Source organism: Thalassophryne amazonica, chromosome 5 (genome assembly GCF_902500255.1).
Source record: "Thalassophryne amazonica chromosome 5, fThaAma1.1, whole genome shotgun sequence".
Lineage (NCBI taxonomy): Eukaryota > Metazoa > Chordata > Actinopteri > Batrachoidiformes > Batrachoididae > Thalassophryne > Thalassophryne amazonica.
The window spans coordinates 77158500-77178644 of NC_047107.1; the positions used below are offsets into that span (position 1 = coordinate 77158500).

The window sequence follows — 20145 nt, forward strand, 5'->3', positions numbered from 1 at the left end:
TTACAATTATCCCCCATTGAAGACATCAGACCAGAATTTTTTTCTTCATGCATATCTTCACATGGTGTGCTACACTGTGTGAAATTTTATTGAAATCCACAAAGTGGGTTAGGAATTGCTTTATGATGAAGACATCAGACAAGTATTATCTTCCTTCATGCACATATTGTGTGCTACCACTGTATGAAGTTTCACTGAAATTCACCAAATAGTTTGAGTTGAGCTTCTAAGAAAAAAAAAAACCTGGGCAAACAAAGGATAGATGAACATGGTTACTACGTACGCCCTAATTTTTATTTGGAGGGAATACAGCAGAGGTCTGGCTTTTCTGAGACAAAGAGAATTGCACATTAATGTTATACTCCTTTCTCTGTGGTTGGAATTGGACCCCAGGCACCTGCTCCAAACAGTTAGGATGTCGCTGTAATTATTATGGGTTAAATACAGAGGACAAATGTGTAAACATACCTACAATGAGAATAAAAGCCCTTCTTCCCTTTGAGCTGAGGAGTGGTTGGGTAAGAGTGGCTAAGGGAAAGTCTGTTTTGGTCTCAGACGCTGGTGCTAGAGTGACATCAGAGGGCGATAAATATTTTGCACCTTCAACTGATGTTTAAAAAGACTGCTGACAATGTAAATCAACATCAAAGACAAGAATAGTTTAAACCCCTTTCAAACTGACACGGTGAAACAGAATAAATGCATGTATGCACCCGATGCGAAGGGATTAACACGGATTAGGTGATTTCAGCGAATGACCCTCCTCTCAAACTGGGTCACACCAGAGTGTATCCTATGCAGTATTTAGCCTGAATTAATTATGCAACCCAGGTAACAAGAGGACGAAAGACTTATTTATTTATATATATATATATATCAACTTAAGGCCCCCTCAAAAGTTTGGGGTTTTATGTAAAGGGGTGCATCCTGGAGGTTTTTGATTACCATTTCCTCACTCCAGAGAGGTAATAAGGTTTTATGAGCATGTTTTACGTCATGCCGTCGTCAGGAAGAGATTTTAGGCATTGTGGGACCTTAGTGTTTGATGTTAATGGGTCTTCGCCTGTGTTTTTCGTTAAACCACAGCGAGGACACTCACAGAGACACTCAGAGCAGACTTTGAAAGAAAAGAAAAGTTTAAAACACTCTGCTGACTGTGTCGTTACAGCACTGTGACACAAACGTACAGCAGGCTGACCCACTCCCCCCACTCCTCCAGCGGAGTGACACAGGACGCAGAAGAACAAACGCAGGGCTGCAAGCAAGGGGACAAAAAAAAAAAGATACATTATTCTAAAAAACAATTTCTGAATGTTTTGAATGCAGCAAATTCTATGTCTTGCATCCAGACTTGATTTTGCATCAGGATGGCTCAGCCTAACTGCTGCCTTTTTGCGGCCCAATTGACAGAAATACGCCGTCGCGATGCAGAACTTAAATTCCTGCACACCTTTTGTGCACCTGTTAAAAAGACATCCCTTTGTTAACCCATCGCCTGAAACATCCACTGCCCATATTATTACATAATTTTTGAATCATTTTGAACTCCATGTTTCATCATAATTTGAAAAGCCATATACATTATATATAGTACATATTTATACATTTTTCCTCACCTTGTCTAAAAGCAGGCTAACATCCTTCCTCCATAAACAAGTGGCTGCTATTCTGTTAGTTTGGAGCATGTCTGATATCATGCATAACATATTTCATGGACTAGTCTGAATGTATATATATTTATACTGCTGCCAATTCTGTATTTATTTATTTTTTTGTATTTGAACAATACTACTTGTGGCTACAATATTCCATTATGCATGTGCTGACAATTCCCATAATAAATATGCATACAGCCGGCTAATCCTGTCCTGAAATGCAGTGTGCAGACTGCAGACTTGAGACAGGCCTCGGTGTGAATGGTGTGATTGACCACCCCCCCCAAATGTCAATCCTCAAACTGGTATTACATTTAGCTGCTTTCACTTGTTAGTCCAAGCGCCCTAACCAATAATAAATCTCTTAATTACCAAGGAACATGACAATCTCTCATTCAATCAATCTATACCCAAAAGAGGCTCTATTTCTCCATATCGAGTATGGATTGAACCTTTAACTATATTGTGTTATTTCTGACACTCGTCTTGTTTGGGGCATAGAAACTATGTTGATGCAGAACCACAATACTACGGTACCATATCCGAATTACAGGCAAATGGGGTACAGGTTTAGGTGACAGTAATGCAGAGTAACACTCCAGTATTTACAAAAGTGCCTTCCCCCTTCCCACCGCTACTACCACCACGTTAAGTAAAGTCTGGGAGCATACTCTGGTGAGATGCATTAATGTATCCACCACACCATGGAACCAACATGGGTCCTGAATGGTAACCACCCAGGTAGGCAACCAGTCCATTCCCACAGCTAGAAAGTAACCATCAATCTGCTGCAGCCAGGTGAATAAGGTCAACCCTTGGCTTGCTCCAGTCACTGCGGCCCTAAACACTGAGGCACCTGCCTGTTAGATCACAACCAAAAACACACCACATGGCCAAAATATCACAGCTGACACTCTCTGACAGTGTTAGTAATATTCATCTGAATCTCCGAAACTAACCACTCCTTTGGCACAAAGCCATTCCAGCTGTACCCAAGGATCCTCCAAAGAGACCGAGTACCAGAGACATCCAGTCTTTGCCTTTGGTAACTGGCAAGCCTTCAACTGTCACAGCCATACAGTAAGACATGGAGCACCAGGACCAGAAACAGTTGGACCATCATTCTCCTGCAAAGATATAAACATTGCCAAACACCTTTTTCTAGCAACTGCATAACTCCATAAGCTTTCACAGATGTCTCTTAGTCTCAAACACCGAGCATTTCCTAAAGTCATGGGCCGAGGACCCAGAGACATGAACGTCACTGTGAGATAAGTGGATGTGTGTGAACGTGAACCCCAACAGCAAAAAACAGCTATGCAGTGAAGATAAAGGCAAAAGAACCCACACTTTTAAGACTCATCTGGGCTTAGACATCCCAAATTGCAGAGACAAAGACATCAACAGCTGGAGCAGAGGACTGTGACTGACCAGTTTGTTCTCTTGCAAGTAGAGTCTCTGCAGTTTTGTGCATCCTCGAGCCAGGGCCACCATGCCCTCATCAGTGATGCTGTAGCACTGACCCAGGTGGATGTCCTTCAGCTCACTGCAGTGCTCTCCAAGCTGTCACCAAAGGGGGATTTAACAAATAAATGTAAAATCAAATGCAGCATACAGTCACCAGAATAATGAGTGCATTACTTCATTTATTACTGCATTATAAAAACACAAATATGAGTGTACGTAAATGCACACAAATTTGAATTCAAATAGAAAATGCTTTGGATCACTTGTGCCTAACATGTTGAGCACTGCTGGATTGACTCTGTGTCAAAACACTGGTTATTCAGGAAGACGCAAATGAAGCCAATTAAATGTACTGTGATGGAGCATCAGCTGCAACACTATGCCCCTGTGCTGTTTTCCTGAACTCAAACCAGAACATGTGCTTTTTTGTTGATGGCCCTCGTGACTGGACTAGGTCAAGAGGATGATGGTTATTTTTGGAAGGTAAACATGGAGCAGAGGTCTATTTCAAAGCAGTTCTTTAATGTTTTGCATGACACAATTTGCAGCATATACTCGTCAACCTGACCTGTCTTGTCAGTTCCGCCAAAATAGACTGGATTTTATCTCATTCTGATGTTATTATATAATATGCATATGTCGCGGACATGAATGAGCAAAGCTAGTCAGCATCTCACCATGTCATTTAGGTCCTTCAGACTTTATTTTGAGTAAATGTTTCAGGGGAGCATTAGCATGGCAAAAACCTTTCAGCTTCTGGGGTCATTTTTCTTTCTTTGCCTCTCACATGCCTGGAAAAGCTCCTCGCCATCTAACCATGTCCTTTAGGTCCTTCAGACTTTTTTTCCATAAAAAGGTTCTTGGGAGCATTAGCATGACTAAAACCTTTCAGCTTCGGGGGGCCCCGCCCCAGAAGCATTTTCCTTATTTTGCCGTTCAGCTTCTGGAGGGGCTCTGCTTCCATACTCCCACCTTTTTAAGCGTTTTTCTTTTTTTTTTTTTTTTTGCTTTTCAGCTGACCCCTCAATTACATCCATCTTAACCCCCTGCCACTTTTTTAATGTAGATGTAAATTAATATTCAAAGTTTTCAGCTAGTTAACAGTAGGGCTGTACAATATGGCCAAATTATCGTATCTCAATATTATCATAAATTGTCACGTAAATGTTACTTATATACATGCTGTCCATATTCTTGAGCCGCTTAGGTGGGTAGGGAGAGTTCCTATGGGATAAAAAAGCTTTTCAACCTACCATCCCTGGTTCTCAAGACCAGGCACCTAAGTGGCTCTACTCTTTTTTTTTTTTTTTCTTTTTTTTTTTATAAGATATTTAGGTGTACCTTAGTAAACATTAGTAGAGTTCCACCTTTGATTTGAAATGTATAATAGAAGATATACCTTACTGAATTTTTACATCAATAGGATATGACTATGATTTGACACAAAGTGCAGCAACAGTGAAAATTAGACACTCTTAAACAAAACAGTAATAACACCACACTCATTTTCACTCATCATAAGGTTAAGATACTGTGCCCTCCAAAAGTATTGGAACACTTGGAATTTCACAAATTTTAATTTGTTTATGCCATTTTAAATACAAGAAATACAAACAAAAAAAAGAAAAAAGAATAAAATTTTGAAGTAATCACAAAAGAAAACCAAATATAACGCTCAAAGAACATTAAATAAAATTAGTCTTTAAGAGAGTAAACAAATATTTTTAACACCTAAAATCAACTGTAAAGTTTAAATTCCTGAAACACAAAATCTTAATAATCCCCCTTTTTATGATTATTATTGTTAAAATCTGATTCTAAATGCATACCTTTTTTAGTGCGTCGTCAGTTAGTTTGTCCTGGTTGCCCACATGCACCTTTACCAGCAGAGGGCAGTGTGTAGCTAATGCCGACAGAGACTGGTCCCCAAGCTGCTTACAGCGGTATGCTGTGTACTTCTGCAGACCACGACAATGGAAAGCTAGAGAACTGACGCCATGGTCATGAACCCCTCTGCAGTCTGAAATATTTATCTCTGTCACATTCTGCCTTCGAGATGCTATTTTCACCAGAAGATCATCATTCACCTGTATTAGAGTAACAAAAACATATGTTGAAGTCAGCAGAAAGAAATAGTCTTTGATTTTTTCCCCTCTCAAAGCAAAGGGTAACACTAAAGCTTATCAGCTTGCTCACTGTACGCCCAGCATCAACATGTTAAAAATGCTCATTTTATAAAACAAAAATAAAAAATTTCATTATACTACTCTTCTGAAATCAACAAAACATCAAGAATAATTAAGTCTGAGATATGAATCCAATGTGATGCCTTACTTGCTGTAAGCCACTGAGGTCAATTTGCTTCCAGAACTGGAAGTCTAAGCAGAGGTCCCTCCAGTATTTACAAACCAGTGAAGCACAGAGACAGCGCTCCTTCACGGTCAAGTGGGAAAGCACCTGCAGAGAGTGATAATCTCAGAAAAAAAAAAAACCCACTCAGCATCTGTATTTCCATTATAATAACACCTGAGGAATTTGAGTGGCCTATATGTTGAAAAGCATGCTTTCAAATGACACTTTGATTATTGCATATGTCTACATAATGGTACCCGTGGCCATGAAGCCAGTAATGACAACAGCAATTTGGGGTTTGACGCCCAATGACCATGATCTCCACCCATATGACTGACCTCTGGCTGTCCTTGCTAGGGCAATTCTGGAATCAATCCAAGAGTGTGCTACACTTGGTCCAAGTCCATTTGAAAAATCAAATTATTTCAAATCAAATTACTAGAAATGAACACAAGGACATAGGAGGAGAAAGGCCAGCAAACAGGAATACATGACCTTAACTCCAGTGACTGACCTTTGGCAAACACAACATTGCTGAGCAATTCTGGAACACACCCCTTGACCCCAACATGTGTGCCAAGTTCTACCCAAATTGGAGTGAAAAACGTTTGAGCCTCGACTCCAATGGTCAACTTCTGCTAAATCTGGCCTCACCTGGGCAATTCAAGGAACGGGTATCGTATGTTTGCCAAGCTTGATAAAATCCCAGAGCTAAATATCAATTTTGACCTATGACCCTAATGACAAAGCTTTGGTAACTTTGATGTCAACTGACCAATTGCAGAACCCACGTATATGTGCCATGTTTGGTGGATATTGGGACGGAAATTGTAAATTTGAGTTTTGACCCAAATGACCCTGACTTTTGCCAAAACAAACCCTTTTACAGGGTTATTCCACAGAATGCTGTTTCTTCCCGTTTGATCCTGAATAGCAATTCGGGGCTCATTTTGAAGCATCACAGTATCCATCTTTCTCAATCTTGAACAAACTTGGTATACATAATAGTTAAAGCAATCATTGGGATCAAAATGTACTGTTAAAAAGGTGCTGTTTTTACTTTGTGAAGCACTTTGTGTTGCATTTAATTGTATCAAAAGTGCTCTATAAATAAAGTTTGATTGATTGATTGAAAAGGGGGGGAATTAAGCCATTTCATCCTGTTTTGCACTTTTTTGGAACATGGCCGATCATAGTAGAAGGGCATCCTGTGGAAAAACCCTATTAAGGACAATTCTGGGGTTGACTGTCATCCACAGCTCAACTTTGGCAGAAATTGGCCACAGGATCTGGGAGGAGTAGGTGAACACAGATTTTTTTTTTTTTTTTTTTTTTTTTTTTTTTAACTTGAAATTTGACCCAAATGACCTTTGCCATAAAAACACTTCAAGGGCAACTCTGTAGTCACCCTACATGCCCACAGTAAGTTTGGTAGAAACTGGCACAAGCACCTCAAAGCAGAACAAACAAACTCTCAAATTATAGTACGATCAGCACTATTACAAATGCAAAGCAGGGTACACAAATACTGTTTGCGTATCGTGTTTCTGTTGTCGAGAAAGAAGAAGCTAAAGCACTTTGTTAAAGTCTTTAAAGTCTTTAAGTGTTAGGTAAATAATCACTTATGATTTATCAACATGCAGTGTACATCATTTCAGGGACAACTTCTGGCTTAGGTTCAAAGGCAATTTTGTGGTGAATTCTGACCTTAAGAAGAATGGACGAAGGCAAGTGGTTGATACTTAAATAATCAGCAGCATCGGAACCTCTTCCCTGACAATCGTCATAGTGATGCAGGCAGCAGGGAGATGAGTCTGAGCTGTGGGGCAAATCACCATGGAGACCCAATCCACAGCAGCCATCCGTAGGTGGGGAGGGAGAGGAGGAGGAAGAAGAGGATGATGGAATTGGACAGAGAGGAAGGTGGCAGTGGCCACTTTCAGAGTTCGAGGATGCCTCTCCTTGACCTTTTCCACCTGATCCACTTTCCAGCCCTCCTTCAGAGGCAGCAAAGGCACAGCGGGGCTGCTTACAGGGGGTGCACCTCTGCACCTCAGAACATTTCCTCTTACACACCTGCACCAAAAAACAAACTCAGGTCAGTAAAGTGCAATTTCATTCTCTTACAATAAGGCAGGTTTGCTTTTTACCTTTTCCATTTTTAAGCATTTATTGTCAAACCTACAGTATGCCCATGAAATAAAACAACTGCAAACTGGAAACATGGACAGCACAATACAGGACCAAGATATGCAGATGGTGCTGATGCATGGAGTGAGGATTTGACTACAGATAAAGACTCCACAGATCTTTGGAAACCTGAGTAAAATCTTTGGATGTTTGCAGGATGTAAACTTTGACTTGCATGTTATTTTACATAAGTCTTGCTCAACTGGAATGTTTCAGCTACTAGTGCATGGTCAATCTAATGTGTCAAAATAATCAGACCTGGTCTACCTGTAACATTTGTCTCAGCCCAAATTCAACTGAACTATGACAGTTCATTTATGCTGATGATGTAATTCAAATTATCTAAACCAGATTATGAATTATGGGAATTGAGCATGTTGACAAATAGGCAGTATACAGCGATCACCCATAACATTGTGGACACTAATAGGTGGAGTTAACATTGATTATCTTGTTAAAATAGCATGTCAGTGGGCAGGATGTACATGTCCAGAAACTACTTAAAAGAAGGTGTTTCGGTGGTCTGTGTTACAACGTCGTTAGAAAGCAAAAAACTCCCCCTGACTACTTCAGCCATTGATCCCATGGACATGGTTACTAAGGGTCTACCCATGTTAGCACCTTTGCTGAGCAGGCACTTGAAGCTGCTGCTCTGAGGTATACCCAGCTGTCTTCAACAATGAGGGGAAGTGTGTTCACATGTGAACTTGTTTACATAATTTGATCCAATGAAAAATATTGCCATGTGCAAGCCAAGCAAAACATGCAAGAATGATTTTTTTTCACTGATGTAGAATAAAGCGAAGAACTAGAAGTCAGAAAATGCTTTCATATCCAAAAGTCTTTTCCTTTTTCTTCGTGATATTAAAAATGCATTGTAGCACTGAGAAACCACACAGTATAATTTTTTGATTATTTCAGTCATGCTAAATAAGATGTTTTAATCAACCAACTGGTTATAAAGCACCTTTACTTAGGAATGAGCAATTTGTTATTAAAGCAAAAAGGCAGAAGTTACCATACATAACATTATTACCTCCGCCAAGGAGGTTATGTTTTCTGTCGCGTTTGTTTGTCTGTCTGTCTGTCTGTTTGTCAGCAGGATAACTCAAAAGGTTTTGAACGGAATTTGATTAAATTTTGTGGAGTGGTTGGAAATGACAAGAGGAACAAGTGATTACATTTTAGTGGTGAATTTTTTTAAAGGATTCTTCACCATTGCGGGATAGGGGGAATTTTGACATTCTAGTTTCTAACTCCACAAAAACAAGGCAGAAAGGCTTGAAAAAAAATTAGAGTGTAACACAGTCAAATGTACTATCAAACAACAAGGTTTGGTGATGATCGGATCCGGATCTGGTGATCCAGAATATGCAAAAATATAGGGAAAATAGAAAATGTGTCAGTGTGAGGTGACAAATGAAGCTAGAGATGCACATCTAACACCAAATTGTAGCTGAATCTGTACTGATTCAGTAAGGTGTCATCAGATTTGATGTAGCTTCAAATGTTATGGAGCTAGATCCAGAAGAAAACCGCCATTACCGAAAAATCATTTTTATGCCACATTTCTCCATGTAATGTGGAGTTGCGTCAGGAAGGGCATCCGGTGTAAAACTTGTGCCAATTCAACATGCAGATCCACCTTGGATTTGCTGTGGCGACCCCAAGTGCAAACAAGGGAGCAGCCGAAGTGACTTACTTTACAATAACTTTTGAACTAATACAACCCCTGGCAATAATTATGGAATCACCGGCCACAGAGGATGTTCATTCAGTTGTTTAATTTTGTAGAAAAACAGCAGATCACAGACATGACACAAAACTAAAGTCATTTCAAATGGCTACTTTCTGGCTTTAAGAAACACTATAAGAAATCAGGAAAAAAAAATTGTGGCAGTCAGTAATGGTTACTTTTTTAGACCAAGCAGAGGGAAAAAAATATGGACTCACTCAATTCTGAGGAATAAATTATGGAATCACCCTGTAAATTTTCATCCCCAAAACTAACACCTGCATCAAATCAGATCTGCTCGTTAGTCTGCATCTAAAAAGGAGTGATCACACCTTGGAGAGCTGTTGCACCAAGTGGACTGACATGAATCATGGCTCCAACACGAGAGATGTCAATTGAAACAAGGAGAGGATTATCAAACTCTTAAAAGAGGGTAAATCATCTGCATGTTGCAAAAGATGTTGGTTGTTCACAGTCAGCCTGTGTCTAAACTCTGGACCAAATACAAAACACATGGGAAGGTTGTTAAGGCAAACATACTGGTAGACCAAGGAAGACATCAAAGCGTCAAGACAGAAAACTTAAAGCAATATGTCTCAAAAATCGAAAATGCACAACAAAACAATGAGGAACGAATGGGAGGAAACTGGAGTCAACGTCTGTGACCGAACTGTAAGAAACTGCCTAAGGAAATGGCATTTACATACAGAAAGCTAAACGAAAGCCATCATTAAGACCTAAACAGAAAAAAACAAGGTTACAGTGGCTAAGGAAAAGCAATCGTGGACTGTGGATGACTGGATGAAAGTCATATTCAGTGATGAATCTCGAATCTGCATTGGGCAAGGTGATGATGCTGGAACTTTTGTTTGGTGCCGTTTCAATAAGATTTATAAAGAGGAATGCCTGAAGAGAACATGTAAATTTCCACAGCCATTGATGATATGGGGCTGCATGTCAGGTAAAGGCACTGGGGAGATGGCTGTCATTACATCATCAATAAATGCACAAGTTTACGTTGATATTTTGGACACTTTCTTATCCCATCAATTGAAAGGATGTTTGGGGATGATGAAATCATTTTCAAGATGATAATGCATCTTGCCATAGGCAAAACTGTGAAACATTCCTTGCAAAAAGACACATAGGGTCAATGTCATGGCCTGCAAATAGTCCGGAACTCAATTCAATTAAAAATCTTTGGTGGAAGTTGAAGAAAATGGTCCATGACAAGGCTACAACCTGCAAAGCTGATCTGGCAACAGCAATCAGAGAAAGTTGGAGCCAGATTGATGAAGAGTACTGTTTGTCACTCATTAAGTCCATGCCTCAGAGACTGCAAGCTGTTACAAAAGCCAGAGGTGGTGCAACAAAATACTAGTGATGTGTTGGAGCGTTCTTTTGTTTTTCATGATTCCATAATTTTTTCCTCAGAATTGAGTGATTCCATATTTTTTTCCCCTCTGCTTGGTCTAAAAAAGTAACAGTTACCGACTGCCACAATTTTTTGTCCTGTTTTCTTATAGTGTTTCTTAAAGCCAGAAAGTTGCCATTTGAAATGACTTTAGTTTTGTGTCATGTCTGTGATCTGCTTTTTTTCTACAAAATTAAACAACTGAATGAACATCCTCCGAGGCCGGTGATTCCATAATTTTTGCCAGGGGTTGTAAAGACAGTGAAAGTGATTCCAAGTTCTAGTGGTATGTTTTCATGGTCACAGATGTCAAATATAAAGGAAAGAAAAGTGTATGTATCATAGTTTTGGTTGTAACACTGAATTGTTGAATAGATCACTGTGCCAAGGAGGGAATATCTTTAGGGTGAGTGACCCTATGGCCTTGTTTAGAGAAGTGTTTCATAAATGTTAAAAAAATTCATATATTTGCAGTTTAGTTGAATAATAAATTGAATTTTGACTCTTATTTGATTTTGTCTATAAGCACATGCAATATCAATATCAGTGCTCAGATTGACAGTAGCTTCTGGGAAAGGTGCAAGTTGCAATAACTGTGATGCCAAGCGCTAAGGATACATGCTATCCAGTCACAGCAGATGAGACTTTTTTTTTTACTACTGAGCAAACATCATTGTTATACTTTTTAGGTTCAATGATTCCACGGCATGTAGATGTATGGAGTCAGTGACCCCATGGCCTTGGCGGAGGTTTGCCTCTCTGAGTGCTTCTAGTCTACACATATTCTTTTGTTGTGTCAGGATTTATGATATGATCCTCCTCCATAATTATATTCATCCACCAGGGACAGTAACTTCAATTAATGTAACTAAGCTGTACAATCAGGTACATACGTATTCTGATCACAAAGCTGGATAACTGTGATGCATCATGCAATAGACAAAATTTGCACTATGGGCAGTATCCACAATCACTGCCATAGATGTCTGTAACTCCTTCAGAGTTGTCATGCGTGGGTGCTTAGGAGGGAAAAAAAAAAAAAAAAAAAAAGACAGCAATGTGATTCATCTATAGTATTCAAGACAGCAAAAGTTACCCCAAACGCCTACAGCGTTTGGAAAACTAGGGGGGGGGGGCTAAAGCATGTAAACCACCTCAAAACAAAATAATTCTAAAATGGAATAACCATATCACTACCTGTTGCCACCAGCATATTAGCTTGTTACCACCACATGTTAATATATATTACTAACATATTACCTGAAAAAAAAAAAAGCTATAACCAAAATTACACACACCCCCCAACACCACCCGCACAAAAAATGTTTGAATTCTAGAAGCTCTGAAATGCAATCTGGGACTATTCCAGACAATAAACTGCAGTGAATGCAGCATCCATTTTAGTGAGAAAAAACAACTTTCCTTATTCAGATGAATTCCAGTAGTATTCTGCCCTTACTAAGAAGTAGCAGTTTTCTAGCTTGGCAAATAGTTCTGGAGGAAAACACTGAAGTAATTAACAAATTGAAAATATGGTTTGACAAATTGTCATTAAACTTAAACAGGGATGAAGTGGAGGTCTAAGAGTCACTAGGTGTTCATAGAAAACATTTATTTCTATATTTATTTATGTTCATTATTAGCTGGTTTTATATTTTCTGTTGTGTTTTTAATCAGGTTCTTTGTCTCTTTCTCTAAAATTGTATTGTAGCATTATTAGTTATTATTACTATTACTGTTGTTGCTATTATTATTACTGATAGCTAAACAAAAAATAAATTTTAAAAATATTAAAATTTGTAATACATTTGACACTTCAACAAACGCTGAGCCATTAATTATTATACAGAAAACAAATGCACAAAAACATGCTGCGATGTGAACAGTTTAATGCTAACTTTAACATTGAAAATGCCATACACATGCTAATGCGTTAGCATCGGTCCCGTTTTTAAGTTATAAAATACATCGATCAACTGTTTCAGAAGACCATAACAGGTTAGTTTAACATAAAAGAGGTAAATATTACAGACATGTGCTCCTTGGGGCTTTAGCGGGGAAAAATTAAGATAAAGCGAAATAAAACCAACAAAGCAGCGGGTCGGATCAATGCTTCATTGCTTCAAGCTTCAAAGAAGAGCCGCGTTGCATAAACAGTTGACTACAGACCCTGCAGGGGTTCTGTAATCAACATAGAAACATGATCATTTTCCCAACAAACACTCCCAAAAACAACGGCCACTCTGAAGGACCGATAAGGAAACCGTGAAGCAAAAAGGCTATTGATGTTGGTGGATCGAATCATTTCTTAACGATACCTGAAGAGAACCGGGTTTCGATACCCAACCTTATGATGCATTACATTTATCATACAACAATACCAAAATATCACAGAATTTACTTGTTTAAATGATATCAGCTTTAAATTATTGTCATACTTGTATTTATCTTGTGCAATATTGGAAATAAACGATGAGAAACTGACAAGGTAGAAAATTTGTTGAACGATGAGATTTGGCACGGGAAGCAGGCAGGAAACTGTCTGGAACATCGAGACAATGTTGCACATTAACTACCTTCACAAGAGCGTTCTTTCAGAGGCCAATAATTTACAAAAAGACGGAAAACCGTCCTAAGACAGCGAATAAGCATCCTTGTGTCATGGAAGGCTTGGTGGTTTTCCTCACTCATCTTCTTGTAGTCAGATTTTGAGAGCTGTCTACTCCAGACAGATTAACCATACCGTTTATATTCTTACTGAATGATGTAAATGACATCCTATAACATACAAAACCTAGTTAGTGACTTGGAAATGTTCATGTATTCATCCCCTGACGTGTCTAAAGAAAACTAGTTGTAAAAGTGATGATATTTACAATAATTCTGAAATTTACTTTGTTCAATTGCTTGTGGCCTTTGAAACCTGAGAGACAATGAAAGAAAATGGCTGTAATTCCTAAATAGCTACTGTGACAACTTTGTTGGAAATGAAAAGACCTCTGAGGGATCCTTGGGTACCACTGAAATGACTGTGTCAAAGGAGCTGTTACTTTTGAAAACTGACCTTAAATTAAAGCTGAAAAACTACACTACAAGCACATCTTGACTGTTTCATTTCAATTCAAGTGTTGGTATTGTAAAAAGCAAAAATACAACAATTATGTCACTATCCAAATCCTTATTTACCTGTCTTGTGTAAGGTCATCTCTCTTAAAAAGAAAATATCTGAATTTGTGGATTAAACATTTTCATAGCTTCCTACCATTTCACTGTAATCACTGGTGCAACCAGGCACAGGAATGGGCACCGTCACAGACAACCCAGCAGTTCGAAACAGTGCAGGTGGTGGAATCAATTTGGCAGGAACAGCTGACAACAGGCTCCTTCCCTGGCCTTCCCAAATACCTAGTTCCCTTGGTGCCAACAGGAACTTCGAGCAGTCCTCAGGAGTTGCAAGTGCTGCGTATCTTTCTGCAAGCTTTGAAGCAGCTGCTGGTCCAATGCCAACACCACCCACACCAGGGACAGTGATTGCGGTGACACTGTTGTTACAACACCCACTACCGTTGACAGTGGTCTCCAAATGCTCGTTGTCGTCGTCAAGACTGCTGCTGTTGCTCTGAACAATGAAGCACAGCATGCACGGCCCCTGAAGGAAACAATTCCTTTTCTTCTTCTTCCTGTGATGCAGCTTGCACGTCCTCTTCTTCAGGCGGTAATCATTTTTCGAAAGAAGATGGCCCATATAGATGACTCAATGAAACTCTAGAACAGCAACAGCAAAGTTATTAGGCATAGCATTAGTTGTTTATTTACAGCATCGCAAAGATAATACCAGTGTGGTATAGAAGTGACAAGATTGGTGTCATCAGTTACTTGTTTAAAACCTGTCAAGCAAAAATATTTCATTTGCAGCTTGTTAAAGTCAAGGTTTTCTGCTTTGACATTGCTGGAATAAGATATGTAAAGACATTGCTTGGGCCTCTGGATAGCTAGCGTGTGTAATTCCAAGCTTGAAATGTCAAACAGCGTTGCTTGCAATGTTTTCTGCAGAACTGTCAAACACCTTCAGAAAATTACAAAAGAAAATGTTATTTGCAACTCTCATTATTGTACAGATGATTAACTTTTAAATAACGTCTGATTAACCCTAAAATGACATCACATCTGTTACTTTCACTCACATGCCAGCTGAAGACCACCCCAGTCACTGCTCTTTCTTCCTTGGGTATACTTCCAACTGTGTCACCTAACTCACTCCAGGCAGTTTCTCTTTTCTCCATTTCATACCTTATTTGTGAGGCTTATGCGCTGATGGCACTCATCATCAACCCTCCAATTTCAAGCTTCACAATCATCATTCTGCCTGACACCCATTTCATCAACATTCTCTTCATTTTCAAAACTCGCCCTACAACCAAGGGACCTTTATTAGTCGTAGTGTCATCATTCAATGGTCCAACTCTCATCTCCACACACTTCCTCTTCTCCTTCACTGCCTCAGGACATACCTTCTCCTTTTTCTTCTATTTCTTTGCTGCACAACAGAATACTTTCTGCTGGTACCCTGCAGCACCACTGCCAGTCAACATTAACCTGGGCTTCAACTAGGGCTGCAACAAACGGTTATTTGGATCATCGATGAATCTGATGGGGTTTTGACACGATTAATCGGATTAGCAGGAAATTTTTTTGAAATGTGCCAGGGAAACAATTTCTCTCCTTCCATCACTATTTAACAACAGAACATCATTTGAAAACTTAAAATACTTGAAAATCAACAAATCGTTAAATATCCCTTGGCTGTTGAAATATAAAATCATAAAGAATAAAAGTTTATAATAAAGAACAAAAATAATTATTTCAAATGGCATTGCTTTATCAAAGTGCTGAATTGCCATAAAATAACATTGAAACATATAAATATTATAAAATATATGGTGAAAAAAGAGGGTTTTTTGTTGCTGCAAATGAGCAATTAGCATAACCAGTTAACCATAAAACCTAAATCAAAAACTGAAGCTTGACTCATTATATGTGCAACATTCTCTGTATAACTTGTAAACTCTGTGGTCATTTCACAATGCCACATGTGACTCGTGTCTCTTTCTCTAAAATTGTATTTTAGCATTATTAGTTATTATTACTATTATTATTGTTGCTATTATTAATAATATATAAATAAAAATAAATTAAAAAATATTATAATTTGTAATACATTTGACTCTTTTACGACAACAAACGCTGAGCCATTAATTATTATACAGAAAACAAATGCACAAACATGCTGAAATGCCAGTAGCTTAATGCTAACTTTAACACTGAAAACGACAGACATGCTAACACGTTAGCATCTGTGTTAGCATAAAATACATCTATCAACTGTTTCAGAAGACCATAACAGGTCAGTTTAACATAAAAAAGGTAAATATTCCTCACAGACATATGCTCTTTATGGTTTTAGTGGGGGAAAATTAAGCTAATGCAAAATAAAACAAATGAAACCAACGTTAGCAGCAGCTCGAAGCACTCCTTCATTGGTTCAAGATTCAAAGCAAAGCTCGGTTGCTTATATGGAAGAAACAAAACATTTGCGGTAAAACAAAGTTATTTAGCAACTAATCAATGACTAAATTAGTTGACAACTATTTTAATAATCCATTTTAATCGAGTAACTTGATTAGTTGTTTCAGCTATAGCTTCAACTGATCATTAAGGAAATCCCATTTGTGATCTGCAAATTTGATCCGGCACAATGTACACCAGATGCCCTTCTGAACACAATCGTTCTCATTTATCAGGGAGTGGGACTGACAGTCACAATGCACTGGTTTGAGAACTCCAGATTAACTGTGATAAGATGATTAAAGCAAATTTAAGGGTTTTTGATTGCTATGCTGTCATCTAACAAATAAAGAGTGTTCTAGCCAAAACGGAAGCAACAAAGAATGCAACAGCCAAATGTAGAAGTCATCTTTACGGCTGCTTTAACAATAATAGTCTATATTCCAGCTGCTCTCATGTGACCACATCTACAATGGTCATGTAATCAAATCATCTTTTCACACCTGACAGAAAAATATAACCTATATAATATAAACTAACCATGCCCTAACTTTAATCTAAAATCTTGAAAAACTGCACTATAAATACCACGATATGATGACAGTGCCAACAGAATTCAAACTAAAGTCACAACTTGTTCCTGGCAATATTCTTGGCATGGGAAAAAAATGGACCTACTGTAAGTGTAAAGATAGTCACCCGCTATAAATCGCCAAAACGGCAATGATATAAATGGCAACAGCAACAGCAACATCTTAACACACACACACACACACACACACACACACACACACACACACACACACACACACACACACACACACACACACACACACACACACACACACTCTCTCTCTCATCTTCAACCGCTTAGTCCAATTAAGGGTTGCGGGGGGCAGGAGCCTATCCCTGCAGTCACAGAGCGCAAAGCGGGGTACACCCTGGACAGGACAAAAGTCTGTCGCAGGGCCACATATAGACAAACAAACGCATTCACACCCGCACGCACACCTACAGACAATTTAAAGTTTCCAATTTACCTAACCTGCGTGTCTTTGGATGTTGGAGGAAACAGAAGCACCCAGAGAGAACCCACGCAAACACGGGGAGAACACACAAACCCCACACAGAAAGGCCACAGGTGGAAACTGAACCCATGACGATCTCGCTGTGAGGCAACAGTGCTAACCACTAAGCCACTGTGCTGCCCACGTCACCAAACAGTAGTACCTAAATACCAAAACTGCAAAAACAACATTTACAGTAAAGTAAAATGTAATGTTACTGAGAGTCCTGATAGGAACGATAGGATACTGTTAGGAAGGTTTACGTAAAGCGTTACAACTCTCATCTCATCTAGGGGAGGTGATGGTCTAGTGGTTAAGGCATTGGGCTTGAGACCAGAAGATCCTCGGTTCAAATCCCAGCCTGACTGGAAAATCACTAAGGGTCCTTGGGCATTGCTCCCAGTGTGTAGTAAGCACCTTGTATGGCAGCACCCTCACATCTGGGTGAATGTGAGGCATTATTTGTAAAGCGCTGTGAGCGTCTGATGAAGATGGAAAAGCGCTATATAAATGTAGTCCATTTACATATAACGCAAGTCATGTATTATGATATACATGTGTTTCAACCGCTTACACCAATTAAGAGTCACTTAATTGTCACTGAAGCCTATCCCAGTGAGGTGAGGTACACCCTGGACAGGACGCCAGTCTGTCGCAGGGCCACATATAGACAAATGCAAGCACACCTATGGACAATTTAAAGTTTCCAATCCACTTAACCTGCGTGTCTTTGGATATGGGAGGAAGCTAGAGCACCTGGAGGGAACCCACGCTAACACAGGAAGTTGTTCTATCCATAACATGTAAAAATTAAATAAAAAATAAATAAATAATCAATGTTATCCAGGGCCCAACATAATGCCTTTAAAACAGATTGTTTTGGACACAGGCCAATGAAATTCAGTTTACTGTCATATAGAAGTAAAGCAGCAAGTAAAATAACCCAGAATATAGCAACATTTCAGAAGGTCAAATCAAAGAATTTACTTTTTTTTTTTTAACTCAAAACAATTGAAATTGACACAAATCACAAGCGCAAGTTAGTCTGAATATCTCATAAATATGTCATTTAAAATCATTCTTTTTATCTTGGCATTACTGTAGTGTATATACACACTGCTGCTTAAAAAGACAGAAACAGCGACAGATGTGTTAGTTTGGGCTGTTTTTCTGCCCAGTAAAACACAATATAAACAGTGAACAGGTGGTCAATGTTTAGCTCTGTTTTACGTGGTCTTTTTTCCGAGCTAAAATAACGACAGGCATTTACTTTATTTATTTGTCTTTTTATTCTACAACGTCTTTAAAGTGATGTAGCTGCAAACTCTTCAGCCTGCAGACACTGGCACAGTGTGCACAGAGGCTAGCAGGAGAAGCTAAGTTAGCTGAAGACCAAAATAAAACACCTCTCACCAGTTCACACGGTGCTCCCACACTCTGAACGGTGTTCTCATAATACTGCTGCAACACACAGTCAAGTGGACACCTGACAATTCTCTGCAGGAGCAACATGAACTATCCCGCTCACCAGACAAAAAAAAAAAAACAACAACAACCCTGCAACACAAGCAGCGTAATGTTTGATCAGCTGAGTCTTTTAGCAGAACACTTCCTCACGACAGCCGGACGGAAGCCGACAAGGCGCGATTGGTAAATCTTTTCGCTTCTTCTTCTCTTCAGATAATTGGAGATTGGTAAGCTTGTTGATGCAATACCGCCACCAATTTGACAGGAGGATGTAACAGGAAAACTCAAAATATAAAACCAAGATATCAGTAAATAAAGCAAACGGCATTTACTAATACCTCCCTTTACACATCAGAATTTATGTATACTATAATTAGCACTGCCTGTAAATACCAGTCTAATGAAAACTTGCAGTGAAGTAAACTACTGGGGCCTCATGTACAAAGAGTGCTTACACACAAAAACTTGGCGTACGGCCGTCTCCATGCCAGCGTTCATACGTATCAAAAATGAAATGACCGTGGAAATGTGCGATGCGTCACGCAAAATCCTGGCTGGCGTATGCACATATCTACAGCTATTGTTCCACTGTGGAGACTGTGGTAAATGTGATGCTGGGAACTGTTAATCGTGTGAAAACAAGAAGTCATCAGAGTGATGTGCACATCAGAGACAGAGTGATGAGCAATTAACGCATCTATGTGTTTGCAATTAACTGGATGAATATAAAAACATGGTAAAGTGATGCATAAAATGGCAATAAAAGGCTGCATTTGCATTGTTGAAGCACCTTGCAAATGGTGCAATCCGACGTGAGCATATACTCATGAAACGCGAGGATTTACTTGAAAATGATGATAATTGGCTCATAAACCGATATTGATTACCAAGGCCACTGTTACTGGTGTTGCACACAGAACTGCAGCTGGCCCAGAGCACAACACAGCGAGGAGCCAGGCGGTTGTCTGTGCCCACACAGGTGCTGACCACCTGACACCTGACCGATCAGCTGATCGGTCAGGTGTGTGCCAGTCAACCTTAAGCGGCGAGCCATATGTGGAACGCAATCATTCGAATCTCATCCAGGTACATTCCAACATTACAGCGCATTCTGCTCCAAGAGCCGGTTTCCCAAATGTAATCCAAGCTATTAACTGCACACATATTGCTATGAAGGCACCATCACATGATGAGTTTGTTTTTGTTAATAGGAAACATTTTCATTCCATCAAT

The 20145-nt window shown here is 39.2% G+C and overlaps 1 protein-coding gene across 1 annotated transcript in view; it reads right to left on the reverse strand.

The window, feature by feature from the left end:
• Positions 1-18988, reverse strand: part of fbxl17 (F-box and leucine-rich repeat protein 17) — a 762124-nt gene extending 743136 nt beyond the window's left edge. Inside the window, exons 1-6 of the mRNA XM_034170559.1 lie at positions 18859-18988; positions 14076-14578; positions 7182-7550; positions 5457-5579; positions 4952-5209; positions 3087-3218 (exon numbers count right to left, since the gene is read on the reverse strand). Coding sequence (XP_034026450.1) covers positions 3087-3218; positions 4952-5209; positions 5457-5579; positions 7182-7550; positions 14076-14558 — 1365 coding nt within the window. The 5' untranslated portion in view covers positions 14559-14578; positions 18859-18988. The remainder of the gene's footprint in view (positions 1-3086; positions 3219-4951; positions 5210-5456; positions 5580-7181; positions 7551-14075; positions 14579-18858) is intronic.
• Positions 18989-20145: the final 1157 nt, after the last annotated feature.